Genomic DNA, 16,683 nt, shown 5'->3' with positions numbered 1-16,683 from the left:
GCAAAAGTGGAACAAGCCTTTATTTTCTTACATATAAAAGACAAGCAGTTTAGCAATTTGGTGAATTGATTCTCAGTAATGGATACACAGCATGACTCAACAAAGAACAGGCTACTTGGCACTTTGCTACTTGTTAGCATGGGTTTCACCCGTACAAGGAGAGTTTGCAGAAGCTATGCTTACCCCCCACCAACGCCTTTATGAACTCAGCAGCTGAGCACATCCTCACCTGCTCCTGTTCATTTTTGTATTTAACATGGTTCTAAACAGAACAAAAGCAGAAGTTGGGTTTTACATGGAATAATGTTATAATAAAGGGGAATGTATTATTTATATTTAAGAACTTTTATCATCTTTTTTTAAAAATTGAAGTACAGTTGGCATACAATATTAGTTTCAGGTGTATAACATAATGATTTGACATTTATACATATATATATATATATATATATATATGAATTGATCACCACATAAGTCTAGTAACCATCTGTCACCATACAAAGTTATTAAAATATTAGTGACTATATTCCTCATGCTGTACATTATATCCCCGAGACTTATTTATTTTATAACTGGAAGTTTGTACCTATTAACCTTCTTCACCTATTTCATCCAGTCCCCATCCGCCTCCTCTCTGGCAACCACCAGTTTGTTCTCTGTATCTGTGAGTCTTTCTGTTTTGTTTTCTAGATTCCACATATAAGTGAAATCAGATGGTATTTGTCTTTCTCTATCTGACTTATTTCACTTAGCGTAATACCTTCTAGGTCCACTCATGTTATTGCAGACAGCATGATTTCATTCTTTTTTAATGGCTGAGTAATTCCATTGTGTGTATTTATACTACATACTCTATTCATTGATCTATTGATAGACACTTAGGTAGCTTCCATATCTTGGCTATTGTAATTGATGTTGCAGTGAACATAGGGGTGCATATATCTTTTTGAATTAGTGTTTTTGTTTTCTTTGAGTAAATACCCAGAAGTGGAATTGCTGGATCATATGGTAGTGCTATTGGGTTCGCCAAAAAGTTCGTTCGGGTTTTTCCACGGAAAAACCCGAACAAACTTTTTGCCCAAAAACAAAAAACATCTTACGGAAAAACCCAAACAAACTTTTTGCCCAACCCAATATTTTTAATGTTTTGAGGACCTTCCATACTATTTTCCATAGCAGCCATACTAATTTACATTCCCACCAACAGTGTACAAGGGTTCCCTTTTTGCCAGGTCCTTGCCAATACTTATTTGTTGTCTATTTAATAATAGCCATTCTGGAAGACGTGAGGTGATATCTCACTGTGGTTTTGATTTGAATTTCCCTGAGGATTAGTGATACTGAACATCTTTTCATACGTCTGTTGGCCATCCGTGTATCTTCCTTAGAAAAATGTCTATTCAGGTCCTCTGCCTATTTTTTATTCAGATTTTTTTTTTTGATACTGAGGGTAGGGAAGTTTTCAGCGATTATGGCTTCAAATACATTCTGTGCTCTTTTCTTTCTCTCTTCTCCTTCTGGGACCCCTATAATAATGCAAATGTTAGTATGCTTGTTGTTGTCTTAGAGGTCCCTTAAGCTATCCTCATTTTTTAAAAACTCTTTTTTCTTTTTGCAGTTCCAATTGGGTTATTTCGACTACCCTGTCTTCCAGATTGCTGATCCATTCCTTTGCTTCCTCTAGTCTGCTGTTGATTCCCTCTAGTATATTTTTCATTTCAGTTATTGTATTCTTCAGTTCTGATTGGTTCTTTTTTATATTTTCTATTTCTTTGTTGAAGTTCTCACTGAGTTCATCCATTTGTCTCCCGATTTTGGTGAGCATCTTTATCACTTACTTTGAACTCTTTATCTGGTAAGTTGCTTATCTCCATTTTGTTTAGTTCCTTTCCTGGGGTTTTGTCTGATTCTTTCAAATGGAAGGTATTCCTTTGCCTCCTCATTTTGTCTGACTCTCTGTGTTTGTTTCTATGTAGTAGGTGTATCAGCTACATCTCCTGGTCTTCAAACAGTGGTCTTAACATAAAAGGTGTTCTGTGGGGCCCGGGGTACCATCTCCCTGGTCACCAGAGCCGGGTGCTCCAGGTGCTCCTCCTCCTTTGTGTGGGCTGCATGTGCCCTCCTGTTGTGGTTGGGCCAGGATTGCTGCAGGCATACTGGTTGTCGGGGCTGGTCCCGGCCCAGCTGGCTGAGAGGTCTGGCTCTGAGCGCTGCAGGTGGGCTGATGTGCTTGCTGATCTGTGGTTTTCTCGTTGCCTCCTCTGAGGAAGCACATGATTTGATTTGTTACATCACTAATGATGTTCACTTTGATCACTTGACTAAGATGGTCTCTACCAGGCTTCTCCAACTGTACATTTATTCTTTTCCCCTTTGTAAATAATGAGTATTTTGTGGGCAAGTAGCTTAAGACTCTGAAAATACCTTATTCCTCATTAAACTTTTAATTTATTCATTTATTATTTCTATCAGTTTGGATTCCTGGTTTCTAACTTTGTTTAATAGGTTATAGTTTGTTACTTACATTATATTTTGATGCCCAAATTTTCCCAAATTTGGCCATTAGGAACCCTTTCAGGCTAGCATCTCTGTTCATTTGATATTTATTCACCATCCTTCGAACATTTTCTTACTTTCTGTCACAAGATGTTCCACATTTATCTTGTGTAGAACTAGGTACCTTTTGAAAAAAGCTTCAAGCTCTGAAGTGTGATTTTGACTTTGTATGGTAAAAAATACATGGCTTCTGTGGAGACATTTTACTGAGCCTAATTTTAGAGCGTTAACAATTTCAACTAGCATTTCTTAAGTACTTCTGAACCAGGCAATAGGGAGATCTACAATGCATAATGAAAATCAAATATTATAATTGTCAAATGTGAGCCAGGTAAATTCATGTAGGGTCAATAATAGGATGTATCTTCTAAGAAAAAGATCTAAACTTGAGGTTTCTTAAAAGTTTAGAATTGTATGTTACCATGCTTTTGTAGAAGGTAAGTCTAGTGTTCCTGCAGTATATTCAATATGTAATCATCAAGAAGTAAAATATTCTTTGCCTACATGGTAGAGACATAGTTATGCAGTAGAAAATGGATGCATAATCCCTCTTCTCAAAAAAATTGGATATCTAAATAAATAACCCAAGTAGAATAAGCATGTATGCCGTGAAGATAACTCTGAAATAAGACCTGATTTGTGTTTTAGCTCTATTTCCTACTGCTTTGTCCAAACTTCTTAATGTCTTTAAACTTACATATCACTATCTGTAAAGCAATCATGACATTTTCCTTGGGTCTTATTAAGATTAGATAAGTTACTAGCACAGGTCCTAGTACATACAAGTGCTCAATAAACCCAAGGTTCTTCCCTCAGTGTTATAGATATGGTGTGCCTGTGAAAAGAGAATAATTTATATCTCACAGGTTAGTTTTGAGGATTTAGTGAAATAATTTGTGAAGAGTACGTAAGTTGAGATTATAATGCTGTAGGCTATTATTAATTTGTATTAAGGAGAAATTTTTATATATTGAGGGAAACTGAAGAGACAGACCAACTGAAGGAGAGAGAGATGGACGTTTGATTTAAACGAAGGAGGAAATGCTGGAAATGCTAACTTGAATCTTACATAGTGGGTAGAGATTCCAGTAACTGCTTTCTGTAATCACTTTGGGCTTCTGTTATGTTTCATGTTTCTATAAGTAAATGTGGCATTTAAGTATAATATGATGGAGCTTAGGAAGTGTCAGGTAATCAATTTTGATCTCACTACTTTTTTCAAATCTATAAATATCAGGAAGGAAAATGGTTTATTTTCATCTTTCGGATACCGAAAGGAATGCTATAGCCACTGTAGCCTGTGGTATTAATAATTGTTTGGGTATCAGATTTCAGCTTTGTTTGCTGTTTCCTAGTGATAAATGGAAATATTAATGGTACTAATAGTGTAGTTTTTACCATATTATATTTTAGATTAGAGGCTCAAGAACTAGTCTTAGTAAACTTATTCTTAAAAATTATTTTTTATTAACTAATAAAATATTCAGGGGGAATATACTGTTGCTTATGTAATAAATCCAATTTCTGATTATTTATAATTCCTGCCTTGGTTTTTGTGTTTAGAATATCAAAATACATGAATCAGTGACATATCTGATATATATAGAAATATCACTTTCATATAGAAGAATCGTAACTGATTCAGTTTGCTGATTCACAGAAAGTTAGAATTTGAGGATTATCTCAGAGATTTCCCATTTTACAGGTGGAGCCTGAGGAACAGGGAAGCTGTTACTTGCCTAATGCGAAACGTGATGCATGACTCAGGAGTTGATAGTATCCATCTATTATTTTATAATCTGTGTTTATATTGCCTCTGAAAGTATGACCAATTCTGCCTTTCGATTGTGGCATCAGTATAGTTTATCGAGAGAGCAACGAATTAAAGCAATACAGAACCTTGGGTTCTAGTCGTGGCTCTGCCATTGTTAGCTCTTCGAGTAACCTGAAATCACTTACACTAGTAGAGTTTTAAAAGCTCTTTTAGCTCTATGCTTTATGGTTCTTTCATCCTTATTTTCATCCCTTTTCTTACACAGTGAATTTTTGCTTTGCTGTTTGGCAAGTCTGGTTAAATACGTTCATCTTGAACTTTTTAGGTCGATTATTCTAGGCCTTCAGCAAAGCACAGGAAAACAGCTACCTCATTTCGTGACACTTCTCTTAGAGACCTTTTAGTGGTAGCATGCTCTCTTCTCAAGGAGGTAAGTTACTTAATAATTCACATTACTGTTTCAGAAGCATTTCAGATGAATTCCCCTGTGCCCGTTTAATTTAAGTACAAATTAATTGGCACAAATCTCTAAGAGGTTCCAAAAAATTCACTTTTATCTAGTCAGGGTATAATAAAGTAAGATCCAAAGGGAATTTAGTAACTTGTCTTTAGACAGTAGTTTCATTATCTTCCTACTGTAGATGACTTATTCCCGCAGCTGATTGAGACTTAGTTTCTGCATTGCCCTGCCCATGGTTTAACGGGGTGCAGATGAACAATGAAATGATGGCACGTTTTCCTAATTCATCATTTATCAAGATGTTTTCAGAGTGGAGCCAAGATAGTTGACTTTAATAATTTCTTTAGAAAATAAAAGTTTCCCGTTTGCTACTTAGTGCCCTATTGTTCATAGTATGATACATAATTATATTGTGTTCTCTTGTAATACAGGGACTGCCTCATTCTGCTCAAGCTTGTTAATTGGTGTAGTAGAGCATTTCCCAAAGTATGTTCCACTAATCACTAGTTTCTGCTTATTTAAGTTCTGGGATATAGTAACATGGTAACTGCCACACTAGGCCAGACTGAAAGTTCCTCTATTTAAAAATTTTTCTTTTAGTATGAAAAATTTTAACATATACACAAGAAGATGGAATAGTATAATAAACTCCCTTAGACCCAGTAACCAGTTAAGCATTAACAACTCGTGACCAATCTTGTTTCATCTCTATCCTTAACTAACCACTTCACATTGTATCTCTAGGAGATAATAATCTATTCTGGTTGTGTCAGAATTAACATTTTGAGGGGGTCGGGATTGTTCTCCAGGAGCTTGTGAGTGTCCTCCCACATTCAAACAGCTCTGAGAACCTTTGTTAGCTGAATGTGTATTGTTTATGCATGAAGCTCCCCTACTTTTTCTTGAAGAATATTATATTTTCATCTTGTTCCAGTTGCTCCTTTGAGCTGACGAATCCTGTACATTTATACATTTGTGCTCTGTAAAGTATTTGTCCTAAAGTTACCTCTTACAACTTTAGAAGGTGACCTCCAGTATGCAGTTAAATATGAAAGGTTTTAACCCCATTTTACAAGATTAAATTTGAAAATTTTATCTATTGTTATAGATTTTTGTTGATAGTGATATTACAGTTTTTTTCTGATATATACAACATAACTTTGCAAATTCTTTTTTTGTTTTTTCTAAACTAATTTTAATTTGGAACTGAAGAATTATTTAAATTAGTTGAGTAAAATTATTTTAATTGAAATATGTCATAATGTTTCATTTGACTCTGAACCTCTTTCAGGTGTTGGCCCAGCCTTTAAACCTTCAGGATCAAGGTCAACAAAACCTAGTAATGCAAGTCTTGAAACTGGTCCTCAACTGCCTTAACTTTGACTTCATTGGCAGTTCAGCAGATGAATCTATAGATGATCTTTGCACAGTACAGATTCCAACAACTTGGAGAACAAGTAAGAAAAGAGTTTAGTGTAAGGAATGGTCAACATAAAATACACAGGATTAGCAGTATAGTTGCTTTATGTGCAATTATCTCTGTTTTTTACTTGGCAATCAAAAAGTTCAAAAAAATTTGTAACCTAAGGTAGCTGCTGATACCCAATGTTGAAAACTGTTTTCCTCAGTTCATCATAGTAACCTCTATATTTTGATTTTGGAAAAAAGAAAAGACAACTCTAGAGTTGGAGGATGACAAGTTTAGGTGGGGAAATGAAGAGCTCTGTTTTGAAATTTTCAGATAAACAGTAGGAGAGGATGTAACACTTGGCAGGAGATATCAACATATTTTTCAAAGTTATAAAGAGAATGAATTAGAGTAGCTAACTTAGCAGAGCAGAATTGCAATTTACTTTGTTACAGAGAAGGACACCAAAAAAGAGCAAACTCCCTTGCTCCCACACATCCCAGAAAGATGATGGCAATAAGGCTTTCCTGTTGAAGTCAGAGGTAGGGAATTGGGCTGAAAGGACTTGGTAAAAAGTCTATGTTCTGCACAAACACCCCCGGGATCTTCTCTACCCCCTCTGTGCAGCTCTGTGACTGCCCTTTTCCCTTCCTTCCCTATGTGTACTTCCCTCTCGATTCCCAAGACCAGAGCTTTTTTCTCATGAGAAATTAAACTGGAGAGGTTTCGCATTCAGGGGTATCAGATATAGTAGAGAAACACCATACATTTGGTGAAAACTTCTAATATGGAAGTCAGAGACTAAAAGAAACAATTAAAAGGGACTTTGTATCTTGATAGTAGTGATGAATGCATGAACCAACACATGTAGTAAAAATTGCACAGACTAAATACACATACACACACACACATTCACACACACGAGTACATGTAAAACTGGGAAAGCCAAATAAGATTGGTGGGTTGGATTTTATCAGTGTGCCTTCTTGATTGTGATAGTGTGCTTTAGTTTTGCAAGAACTTACCATTTGGGGAAATGGGGTAAACAATACATGGGATATCTCTATTATTTCTTGCAACTGCATATGAATCTAATTATCTCAAGAAACCTTTTTTTTTTTAAAAGGGAGAGTTAGTAGAAACAGAGACAAAGTGAAGAGTTCAAGTAAATTTCAAAAAGGTTTAATTACTATCCTCAGAGAGATAAGAAAAGGTAATGCATTCCTGAAACATGAATAGGATATTGTTTTAAAAATTTTCATTTTTAAGTTAAGACAGTGTTCCAGATATACAAGTTGCCCAAATAAAGCATTCAGTAAAAGAGTTGGAAGATAAAGTTAAGGAAATATCCCAGAAAGTAGAACAAAAAAAGCAAGAAGAGATTTGATAGGAGAAAAAAATGCAAGAATTCTAAAGCATGAAACTAGGAGGCTTGACATCTGACTATTAGGAGTTCAAGAAAGGACAGGAAAAAACAGAAGGCAATTTGCAAACAATACCAAAAAAAAATTCTCAGCAATGAGACACATAAATTTTCAGATTGAAAGATCCCATGAGTACCCAACATAATGAATGAAAAAAAATACACTAAGCTTCATAATCATGACATTTCAGAATAACAAGGACAAAGAGAACCTAAAATCTACTGGAAAGAAAGTGACCTACAAAGGATTGGTATCAAGAATGGTATTAGAGGGCTTCCCTGGTGGCGTGGTGGTTGAGAGTCTGCCTGCTGATACAGGGGACACGGGTTCGTGCCCCGGTCCGGGAAGATCCCACATGCCGCAGAGCGGCTGGGCCTGTGAGCCATGGCCGCTGAGCCTGGCGTCTGGAGCCTGTGCTCTGCAATGGGAGAGGCCACAACAATGAGAGGCCCACGTACCGCAAAAAAAAAAAAAAAAAAAAAAAGAATGGTATTAGATTTCTCAACAGTAGTACTGGAAGCTAGAGGACAATGGAGTAATATCCTCAGACTTCTGAGTGAAAATAATTTTCAAACTAGACTGAAATTACCAAGTATAAGAGAATAAAGATTATTTCAGACATGTAAATCGTTCTGAAATTTATCCCTTATGTACTTGCTGTTATAAAGCTACTTGATATACAAGCAAGAAAATGGAGGATATGGAGTTCAGGAAAGCTTTAACACAAGATGACAATCAGCAGACATAAAAAGGAGATAATTATGTAACACATGTTGAAACAGCCAGTCTAAGTTGAAGAAGGCTCCAGGAGGAAGGGGTGGGAAAATGGAAGTGATAGGTTATTTGATGCTATTGACCAGGTGGAAAATGGCATGAAGAACATTTTGCAAATCTGTCAGAACGTTTGGAAAGAATTAGTGACAGATATTGATCTACACAACTAAGCACAGAAAAGATGCTCTGATTAAATCCAGGGACTGTTGGAAATGTGATATAATCATAGTATACTTGGCTTAGCTGTTAACATTATTTACCTAGTCATAATAAAGTAAACACTTAGAATTGGTTTAATTCCAAATTGTTACAACAGTGGATGGATTTTTGAGAGAGGATGGCTTGTAGAAAGAGTGGTGGGAGAGTGTACCATAACAAGGTCATTTGAGACCTAAAATAAAACCGTCAAAGACATGTAATACAGCATGTAATTTGGAAACATGTATTTAAATATAGCTAAGAGTTGAAAGGCAGTTGGAATGGGGTAGGGTACAGCTGTTTTTTACTATATACTTTTTAGTACTATTTACTTTCTTATACTGTTTGAATTTTTAAATGTTTTTATTACCTTAATATAAATGAAAATAGGGAGAAGGTTCTCTCGATAAGAACTGTAGGTGCTACATGGAAATAAGGAACATCTTAGCTAATTAATTTCTATCTTTGTATTATTTCATATTTCAAAGGAAAATAGCTAGGAATTAAAAAGGAATTAAGCCTAACTGCAAAGAAAGATTGGCCACATGCAGAGGTTTTGGAGTTCTTGGTTTGTATGATAATGTCTTACTATGTGAAGATCACTGAATTGAAAGTAATGGTGTTAGAATTTTTTTTTTCCAGTTTTCCTGGAACCAGAAACATTGGATCTTTTCTTTAATTTGTATCATTCACTTCCACCACTCCTATCTCAGTTAGTAAGTAAAACTCATTCATTATTTCATTAAAAAGTACCTGTGATATTTATCTAAGGGTGGTACATATTTACGTTATTTATATTCTTGATTAGGTTTACCTCTCATAAGAGATTCTTACATCATCTGGGATTTATATTACGTAAGCTATTTGTCAGTTTCTATTTATAGTCCATAGTTCCCGTCATTTCACTGGTGAGCCCAAAACCCATAACTGGTGATTTAGTTCCTGCCCGTAGCCAAGACAACCTATCAACCTCTAAGTGTGTTTTTTCCTACTCAGTCCCCAGCTCTTCTTCTGGGCCTCAGACCAGTAGTTTGCCACCCCACCTGCTACCTTCCCTTTTCTTAACCTCTCTAACTCTTTCTCCACTTTGCTTGGCTCCATGTCAGGCTTGCCATGTGGCCCCCATCAGATATCTCCAAATGAGAAACAAAGGGGATCTGCTCACTTGATTTTGTGCTCATCACTCCAGCTGTTCATTTATGTTTCGAATCAGATTCTATTGTGTGCTAAAAGATTCTTGAAACTCTTTGGTTATAGTATGGAACTTTGAGACTCTGTGCCCCATCTTTGTGGAATCTAAAACAGAGACCAGGCAAGATTGAAAAAAAAAGAAAGTTGTTAGTTTAATATCTAAGCTTGTAGAAGTGAAGTTGGGGAATTCTTATGTTGTCATTTCCTGAAAAAAGATGTTCCATATTTAAAGTACATATCAGCAGTATATTTGTTTAGATATGTTATCACCGAGAAGGGAGGAATAGGTTCACAAAAATACTCCCTCCCTTTCTTAGAAAACATGTTTGCTCTCAAATCGGGGGTTTTAAGGTGGTGGTTTTTAAACTGGGTTTCACAGGACACTCATGTTTCCAGATGGTGCCACAGAACTTCAGCCTTCTGTCTTTTAACCAGAATAGTCTTGTTTTTAGTTGTTTCAAAACCATGGTTTCATGTACAGTTATGTTTTGGGATAAAACAAACAAGCTACTGGTGCTTAAAAGTAGAGTGGAAAGCAACTGCTTTAAGAGACTGTAACTGACATTTATTGGGCATGCCCTATCCTATGATGCTTATCTCACTTCATCCTCACAGTGGCCCTGCAAGGTAAGTATTGTTATCTTCACTATGTAGACAAGGAAACAAATCCAGAATGGCCTAAGTGACTTCAGGGCAGGAACTAAATTTTGGAGTTGAGATTCAAACCCAGGTGGTTTTGGCCCCAAACCCCTGGATATTTTTTATTACGCTAGTTGTTCCTGAACCTTCTACACATCAGAAGGGAGTTTTGTTTTTTGGGTTGTTTGCTTGTTTTTAACATTAAGGACTGTGGCAAACAGAGTAACATCTAAAAAGGCTATCCTCTGATTTTTGTCCCTATTCTCACCCTTGCCAAGAGAGCCAGACATTTTGTGTGAAATCTCCTAACTGGAATCTTTAAGTATTGACAAATAATTCTATATATATTTTTTTAAGTGGGCAAGTTTACATACGTGGGCCAGTTTGGCCTGAAAATTGCCAGTTTTGGGCCTCTCAGTTAATGAACAAACAGGCTTCAGTGGGTTCCAGTAGTAGAATTAAGAACCCGAGAAGTAAAATTGACTGATAAAGTATTAACTTCAGACAGATAACTAGGCCACAGACACTTTGCAGGAATTTTTATAGGGTATCTAACTTTTTCAGCAGCATTTTCCAAATTATTCCTCAAGATATTAATAAATGGTGTGGGCAAGATGTTTTATCACCAGATAAATTTGGGACATGCTGGATTAAGTAAAGTTAAAGGACTTTTTTCCCCACTTGCAGGATATCGCAATGCGTATTGTACAGTAGTTCCCAAATGTATTCTACAACAAAACTATATTTTCTTTTTGGTGAAACACCTGGCTCGTTGGTTTACAAACAGATTAGGCATCAAAAGCAATTGGGAGCCTTTGAGTGTATGCAGGTCCCGGCTCTGCTCTGGTGTATTTAATATATACAAAAATATTAGAGGAATTTTACACAGAAATAGGAATTCTAGTGGTGGGATGGATGGGTTTTGGGTGATGGTAATTATTGATGATGTTTAGCTTTCATTGTTTTTGGATTCTATAACACTATTTTATCATTAAAGTTTAAAAAAATTTAAATGTAAAGACTAGTGTTCCTTACATGTGGCCTTACATTAATTTTAAAGTTGAAATTAATTTTGTTGTTCCTGTTTTTAGGCACTTTCATGTTTAGTTCAGTTTGCTTCTACAAGAAGGTCCTTATTTAGCAGTCCTGAACGTGCCAAGTACCTTGGTAATTTAATCAAGGGAGTAAAAAGGATACTTGAAAACCCTCAGGTATTTTTGAAGTAATTTAATTAATACTTACCATATTTAAATACAGTTTTTCTGCTGAAAGGTGCATAATAAACTTATGACTTTATTACGATTCTGGAAGAAAATAAGTATCATATTCTACTTTCTTGGATCTCATTTGTAGTATAAATGGGCAGTTTTTAAAAGTGAATGTTTTCCTGACTGACTGCTGTGTTGTTCTTTTTATTTTTCCCGTTCTTTTAGGTAAATATGAATAGAGGTTGTATACCTTATTATGCTTCTGCTTTTTACCATTGTACTTTGCTTGCACTTCTTAAATTACTGAAGTGATTAATTCAGTCATATCTACCTTCTAAACTAGAAGACAGTATAAATCTGGATGTTAGTATTGGAATAAGTGGCTTTAAATTATGAATAATATCTTTTTTGCCCTCTTGTGGACAATAAAAGTTTGTAGATTTTTTTTTTATTAGTTTCTGCTTTATAACAAAGTGAACCAGTCACACATACACACCTGCTCCCACATCCCCTCCCTCATGCGCCCCCCTCCCTCCCACCCTCCCCATCCCACCCCCCCAGGCGGCCACAAAGCACCGAGCCGACCTCCCTGCGCTCCGCGAAGTTTGTAGATTTTTAAATCTACTCTCTATGTTAACTGCAAATCTTCAGTGGCAGTCTTCATTTCAGAGAATTGCACAGCCATTATAAATTAGTGATTTTGGATGCCTAGATAAAATTTGTTTCACTTTTGGTTTAAAATATCTGTAATGAAATACAAATATTAAAAGGTTAAATGATTATTTAAGGAGGTTTATCTAAGTCTCTTGGTTATTAATAACTTAGGAGGGACATATCATATTTATACATAAAGAAAACATGCTTACTCTATAAAGAACAGTTGTTTTTGCAGATTAAGAGGTATTTTATGTGTCGTGCATTCATTTTATCTTTTCACTGTTGGCATAACTGTGAAATTTATGTGTTTTGCTGATAAATGGGATTTTTACCAATATATGGCTACTTTAAAAATTTAGTTGTTCAGCTCACTATCATCAGTCAATATGTGGAAGATAATGTGCTAATATCAGATAATTCTCTTATTCCAGTATCCTCATGTTGATGTTTTATGGCTCTAAAAGTTAATTTGAATATTATATATATTTTTAGAATTATAAATATGTATTAAAAGACCCATGAATACAAAATATATTTTTAAATTAGTCCTTAATAATTAGAAACTATGTTATATTTTTCATGGGTTGACATTTTTTACAAACTCTTTCACTATTAAACAGATACTGTGAAAGATACTTGAATTCTGTTTCATGCCAGCTATAGTGCAGAGTTCTCAAACTATAAAGATAATAACACACATGTCCTATCTTCAAGGAGCTCACTGGGGGCACCTTTCTTGGTCTTTCCTTTTAACCTGTCCTCCTCACAAAGTTACCTCTGTTTCTTGTAGTATTTTTGTTAAACTTTCTGCTCTACATTGCAGCAGTTTATTTGAATGTCTTAAGAGACAAGGAGTTGCTTGAGGACATAATGCCTCTAGATACTCAATAAATATTTGTTGAATTAAAAGATGTTTCTGTTATTTGTGGGTACACATTTAATGTAAGTCTAGTGGTATTGCTCTTTTCCAGGATTTCAAGAGCCCATTCTTATTTTCCATCTTAAATATTTTTCAGGTCTTGTATTGACTTCTATTTAAGTCACAGGATACACACACACACACTCTCTCTCTCTCTCCACCCTTTTATATCTCTTTTCTGTCTCTCATGCAAATTTTTTTTTGGGTAATATAGTGGTTTCCAAACATTATGATTTAGTCATCATGGTCAAAGCTTCCTCTAAAGCCTCTAGTTTGGATTCCTTATTATTAATCATTTATGACAACATTAAGTCCAGTAGGAATCATTTGTTTTTTTTGTTGTTAAGTTTTTAAAAAGCCTTTCTTTTTGTCTCATAATTTAGGGTTTGTCCAATCCAGGTAATTATCATGAATTTTGTCGATTTTTGGCTCGTTTAAAGACAAATTACCAGCTGGGAGAATTAGTTATGGTGAAGGAGTATCCTGAAGTTATCAGATTGATTGCTAATTTTACCATTACTAGCCTACAGGTAAATAAAAATATATAGTTGATGTTAAACTGTAGATAGTTTGAAAACACTTTCTTGGTAAGATTTGGTAGGGATTTTAAAAAACATTTATTAGACCACTTTGCTAAAAATGTTCATTGCAAGATTTTAGGTAAAAAACTTCTTTGTAACAAATTTTATAATAATAAAAATTTAGAGGCCATCTAAATATCTAATAATTAAAGACCGAATTGAGACGCTGTAGTAAAATCTATGTGGAGAAATAAAGTTTTACAGATTCGTTTTTGGAAAAATTCTTTTTATAAGTTCTGGGGGAAGTTTTAAAACCGTATTTTCCACATGATATCAACTCTGTGAAAAAATATTCCTGGAAAGATTAGAAGGAAGTTCACAAACTTTGACAGAATTTGCTATTTTAAATGTTCATTGGTTATAATCAGAATAAAAGTTTATTTTAAACTGTATGTTTACTAATTTTGCCTCTGCATTTCTTATTCTAGGAAGACATAATGTCATTTTAAATAACGTTTGCTTTATTTTTTTATAGCATTGGGAATTTGCTCCCAACAGTGTTCATTATTTATTAACTCTCTGGCAAAGGATGGTGGCATCAGTTCCTTTTGTGAAATCAACTGAACCCCACTTATTAGACACTTATGCACCAGAAATCACGAAGGCCTTTATCACTTCTCGGTTGGAATCTGTTGCCATAGTTGTGAGGTATTGAAAACTAAATGTCTTTGTTGTATTTTCATCTTCTGCATCTTGGAATTTTAAAAAATGGATGTATAATTTACCTATGGTAAAATTCACCTTTTTTAGTATACAGTTTTATGAGTTCTGACAAGTGTATGCCATTGTGTTTAACAACATAATCAAGATATAAAATAGTTCCATCACCCCAAAAAGTTTTTTTAGGTTCCTTGGTAGTCAGACCTTTCCCCATCCTCAGCATCTGGCAATTATTGATGTTTTATTCCCTAAAATTTTTGTCTTTTTTGGATGTTATTACATAAATGAAATCATATAGTATGTAGCCCTTTAGTCTGGCTTCTGTCACTTAGCATAATGCATTTGACATTCTTCCATTTTGTGTCAGTAGTTCTTTACTTTTTATTGCTGAATAGTATACCATTTTATGGATATATCACAGTTACTAGTCCACTCACCTATTGATGGACATTTGGGTTCTTTCTGTTTTTGCCTTTATGAGTAAAATAGCTGTAAGTGTTCCTATACAGATTTTTGTATGAATTTAAGTTTTTATTTCTCTTGGATAAATTCCTAGGTGTGAGATTTCTGGGTTGCCTGGTAAGTGTATATTTTACTTTATAAGAAATTGCCAAACTATTTTCCAAAGTGGCTGTATCATTTCACATTCCCACCAGCAGTGTATGAAAAATCCAATTGCTCTGCATCCTCACCAGCACTTGATATTGTCAGTTTTGAAAAATTTTAGTCATTCTAATAAGTGTGATGCCTCATTGTGGTTTCAAATTGCATTCCCTTAATAACTAACAATGTTGATGATCTTTTTGTGTGCTTATTTACCATTTGTATATACTCTTTGGTAAAATGCCTGTCAAATATGTTCCCGTTCTTTTATTGGGTTGTTTATTTTCTTATATTGAGATTAGAGAGGTCTATATATTCTGGTCACAAGTCTTTTTATCATATGTGTTTTGCAAATATTTTTTCCCAGTCCATTGCTTGCCTCTTCATTTCCTTAACAGAGTCTTTCAAAGAGCAGGAGTTTTAAAGTTTAATGAAGTCCAATTTATCCTTTATTTTTTTCTTCTAGAAGTTTTATAATTTAAATTTAGGTCCATAATCCATTTTGAGTTAATTTTTGTATATGGTATGAGGTTTAGACTCTGTTCTTTTTCTTTCCTTTTTTCCTTTTTGCACAGGGAAGACCAGTTATCCCCAACACCATTTGTGGAAAAGACTATCCTTTCTCCATTGAATTGTCTTTACTCTGTTTTCAAAAATTAATTGACCACATATGTATGGTTCTATTTTTGGACTCTATTCTCATTAGTCTATGTTTTTCTCCTTCTGCCAGTAGCCCCTGCCTTGAGTACTGTAGCCTTATAATTAGCTTTGAAATCAGGTAGTGTGAATTTTCACCTTGGTTTTCCCTTTTTAAAATTGTTTTGGCTCTTTTACTTCCTTTGCTTTTCTGTATAAAGGTTAGAATCATCTTGTCAGTATCTACAAAAAGAAGTCCTGCTGGAATTTTGACTAGAATTGCATTGAATTTGTAGATTAATTTGGAGGAAGAATTGACATCTCAGCAATACTGAGTCTTTTAGCCAATGAGCATGTTTATCTTTTAATTTATTTAGCTCTTCTGTGATTCCTTTCATCACTGTTTTGTATTATTCAGTCTTTAGATCTTACATATATTTAAGATTTAATTAGTGTTTTATGTTTTCTGGTGCCTTTGGCGATACTGTTTTTTAAATTTAAATTTCCAATTGTTCATGTTAGTATATAGTAATGAATTCTATATATTGACCTGTATTGCTAGCACCTTGGAAATACACTCACCTGTTAGTCCTAGTAGCTTTCTTGTTCACATTTTCAAATATAGACATTTTATTTCTTACCTTCCAGTCTATGTCTTTTATTTCTTTATCCATGATAGAATTTTTATTTAACATAAATAAAGCTTATTTGTGGTGAATAAAAGTACATCTCAGTCTAATGTCATCTGTAATCCCTTTCTTATATATTTGCAGAGATAATTTAGATGATCCACTGGATGATACCGCCACTGTGTTTCAGCAGTTGGAGCAGTTGTGCACTGTTAGCAGATGTGAATATGAGAAGACATGCACTCTTCTTGTACAGTTGTTTGATCAAAATGCACAGAATTACCAAAAGCTTCTGCATTCAGCTTCTGGAATAACTGTGGACATGGCAATTCAGGAAGGTCAGTAAATGTTATATGACCATATAAA

At 34.7% G+C, this 16,683-nt stretch overlaps 1 protein-coding gene across 3 annotated transcripts in view; it reads left to right on the top strand.

Annotated features, from left to right (window-relative positions):
- The window catches only part of RANBP17 (RAN binding protein 17), a 315,037-nt gene that overhangs the window by 29,660 nt on the left and 268,694 nt on the right, over window positions 1–16,683 (top strand). For all 3 annotated transcript variants that reach the window (XM_081232575.1, XM_081232574.1, XM_081232576.1), the window contains 7 exons: window positions 4,656–4,760; window positions 6,082–6,247; window positions 9,237–9,310; window positions 11,516–11,635; window positions 13,592–13,738; window positions 14,265–14,437; window positions 16,462–16,655. In XM_081232575.1, the coding sequence (XP_081088701.1) occupies window positions 4,656–4,760; window positions 6,082–6,247; window positions 9,237–9,310; window positions 11,516–11,635; window positions 13,592–13,738; window positions 14,265–14,437; window positions 16,462–16,655 (979 nt within the window). The remainder of the gene's footprint in view (window positions 1–4,655; window positions 4,761–6,081; window positions 6,248–9,236; window positions 9,311–11,515; window positions 11,636–13,591; window positions 13,739–14,264; window positions 14,438–16,461; window positions 16,656–16,683) is intronic.

The sequence above is a fragment of the Mesoplodon bidens genome (assembly GCF_964165515.1).
Source record: "Mesoplodon bidens genome assembly, chromosome: 4".
NCBI lineage: Eukaryota > Metazoa > Chordata > Mammalia > Artiodactyla > Ziphiidae > Mesoplodon > Mesoplodon bidens.
Note: the sequence above shows the minus strand (reverse complement) of the source record. Positions and strands in the feature narration are given on the sequence as shown.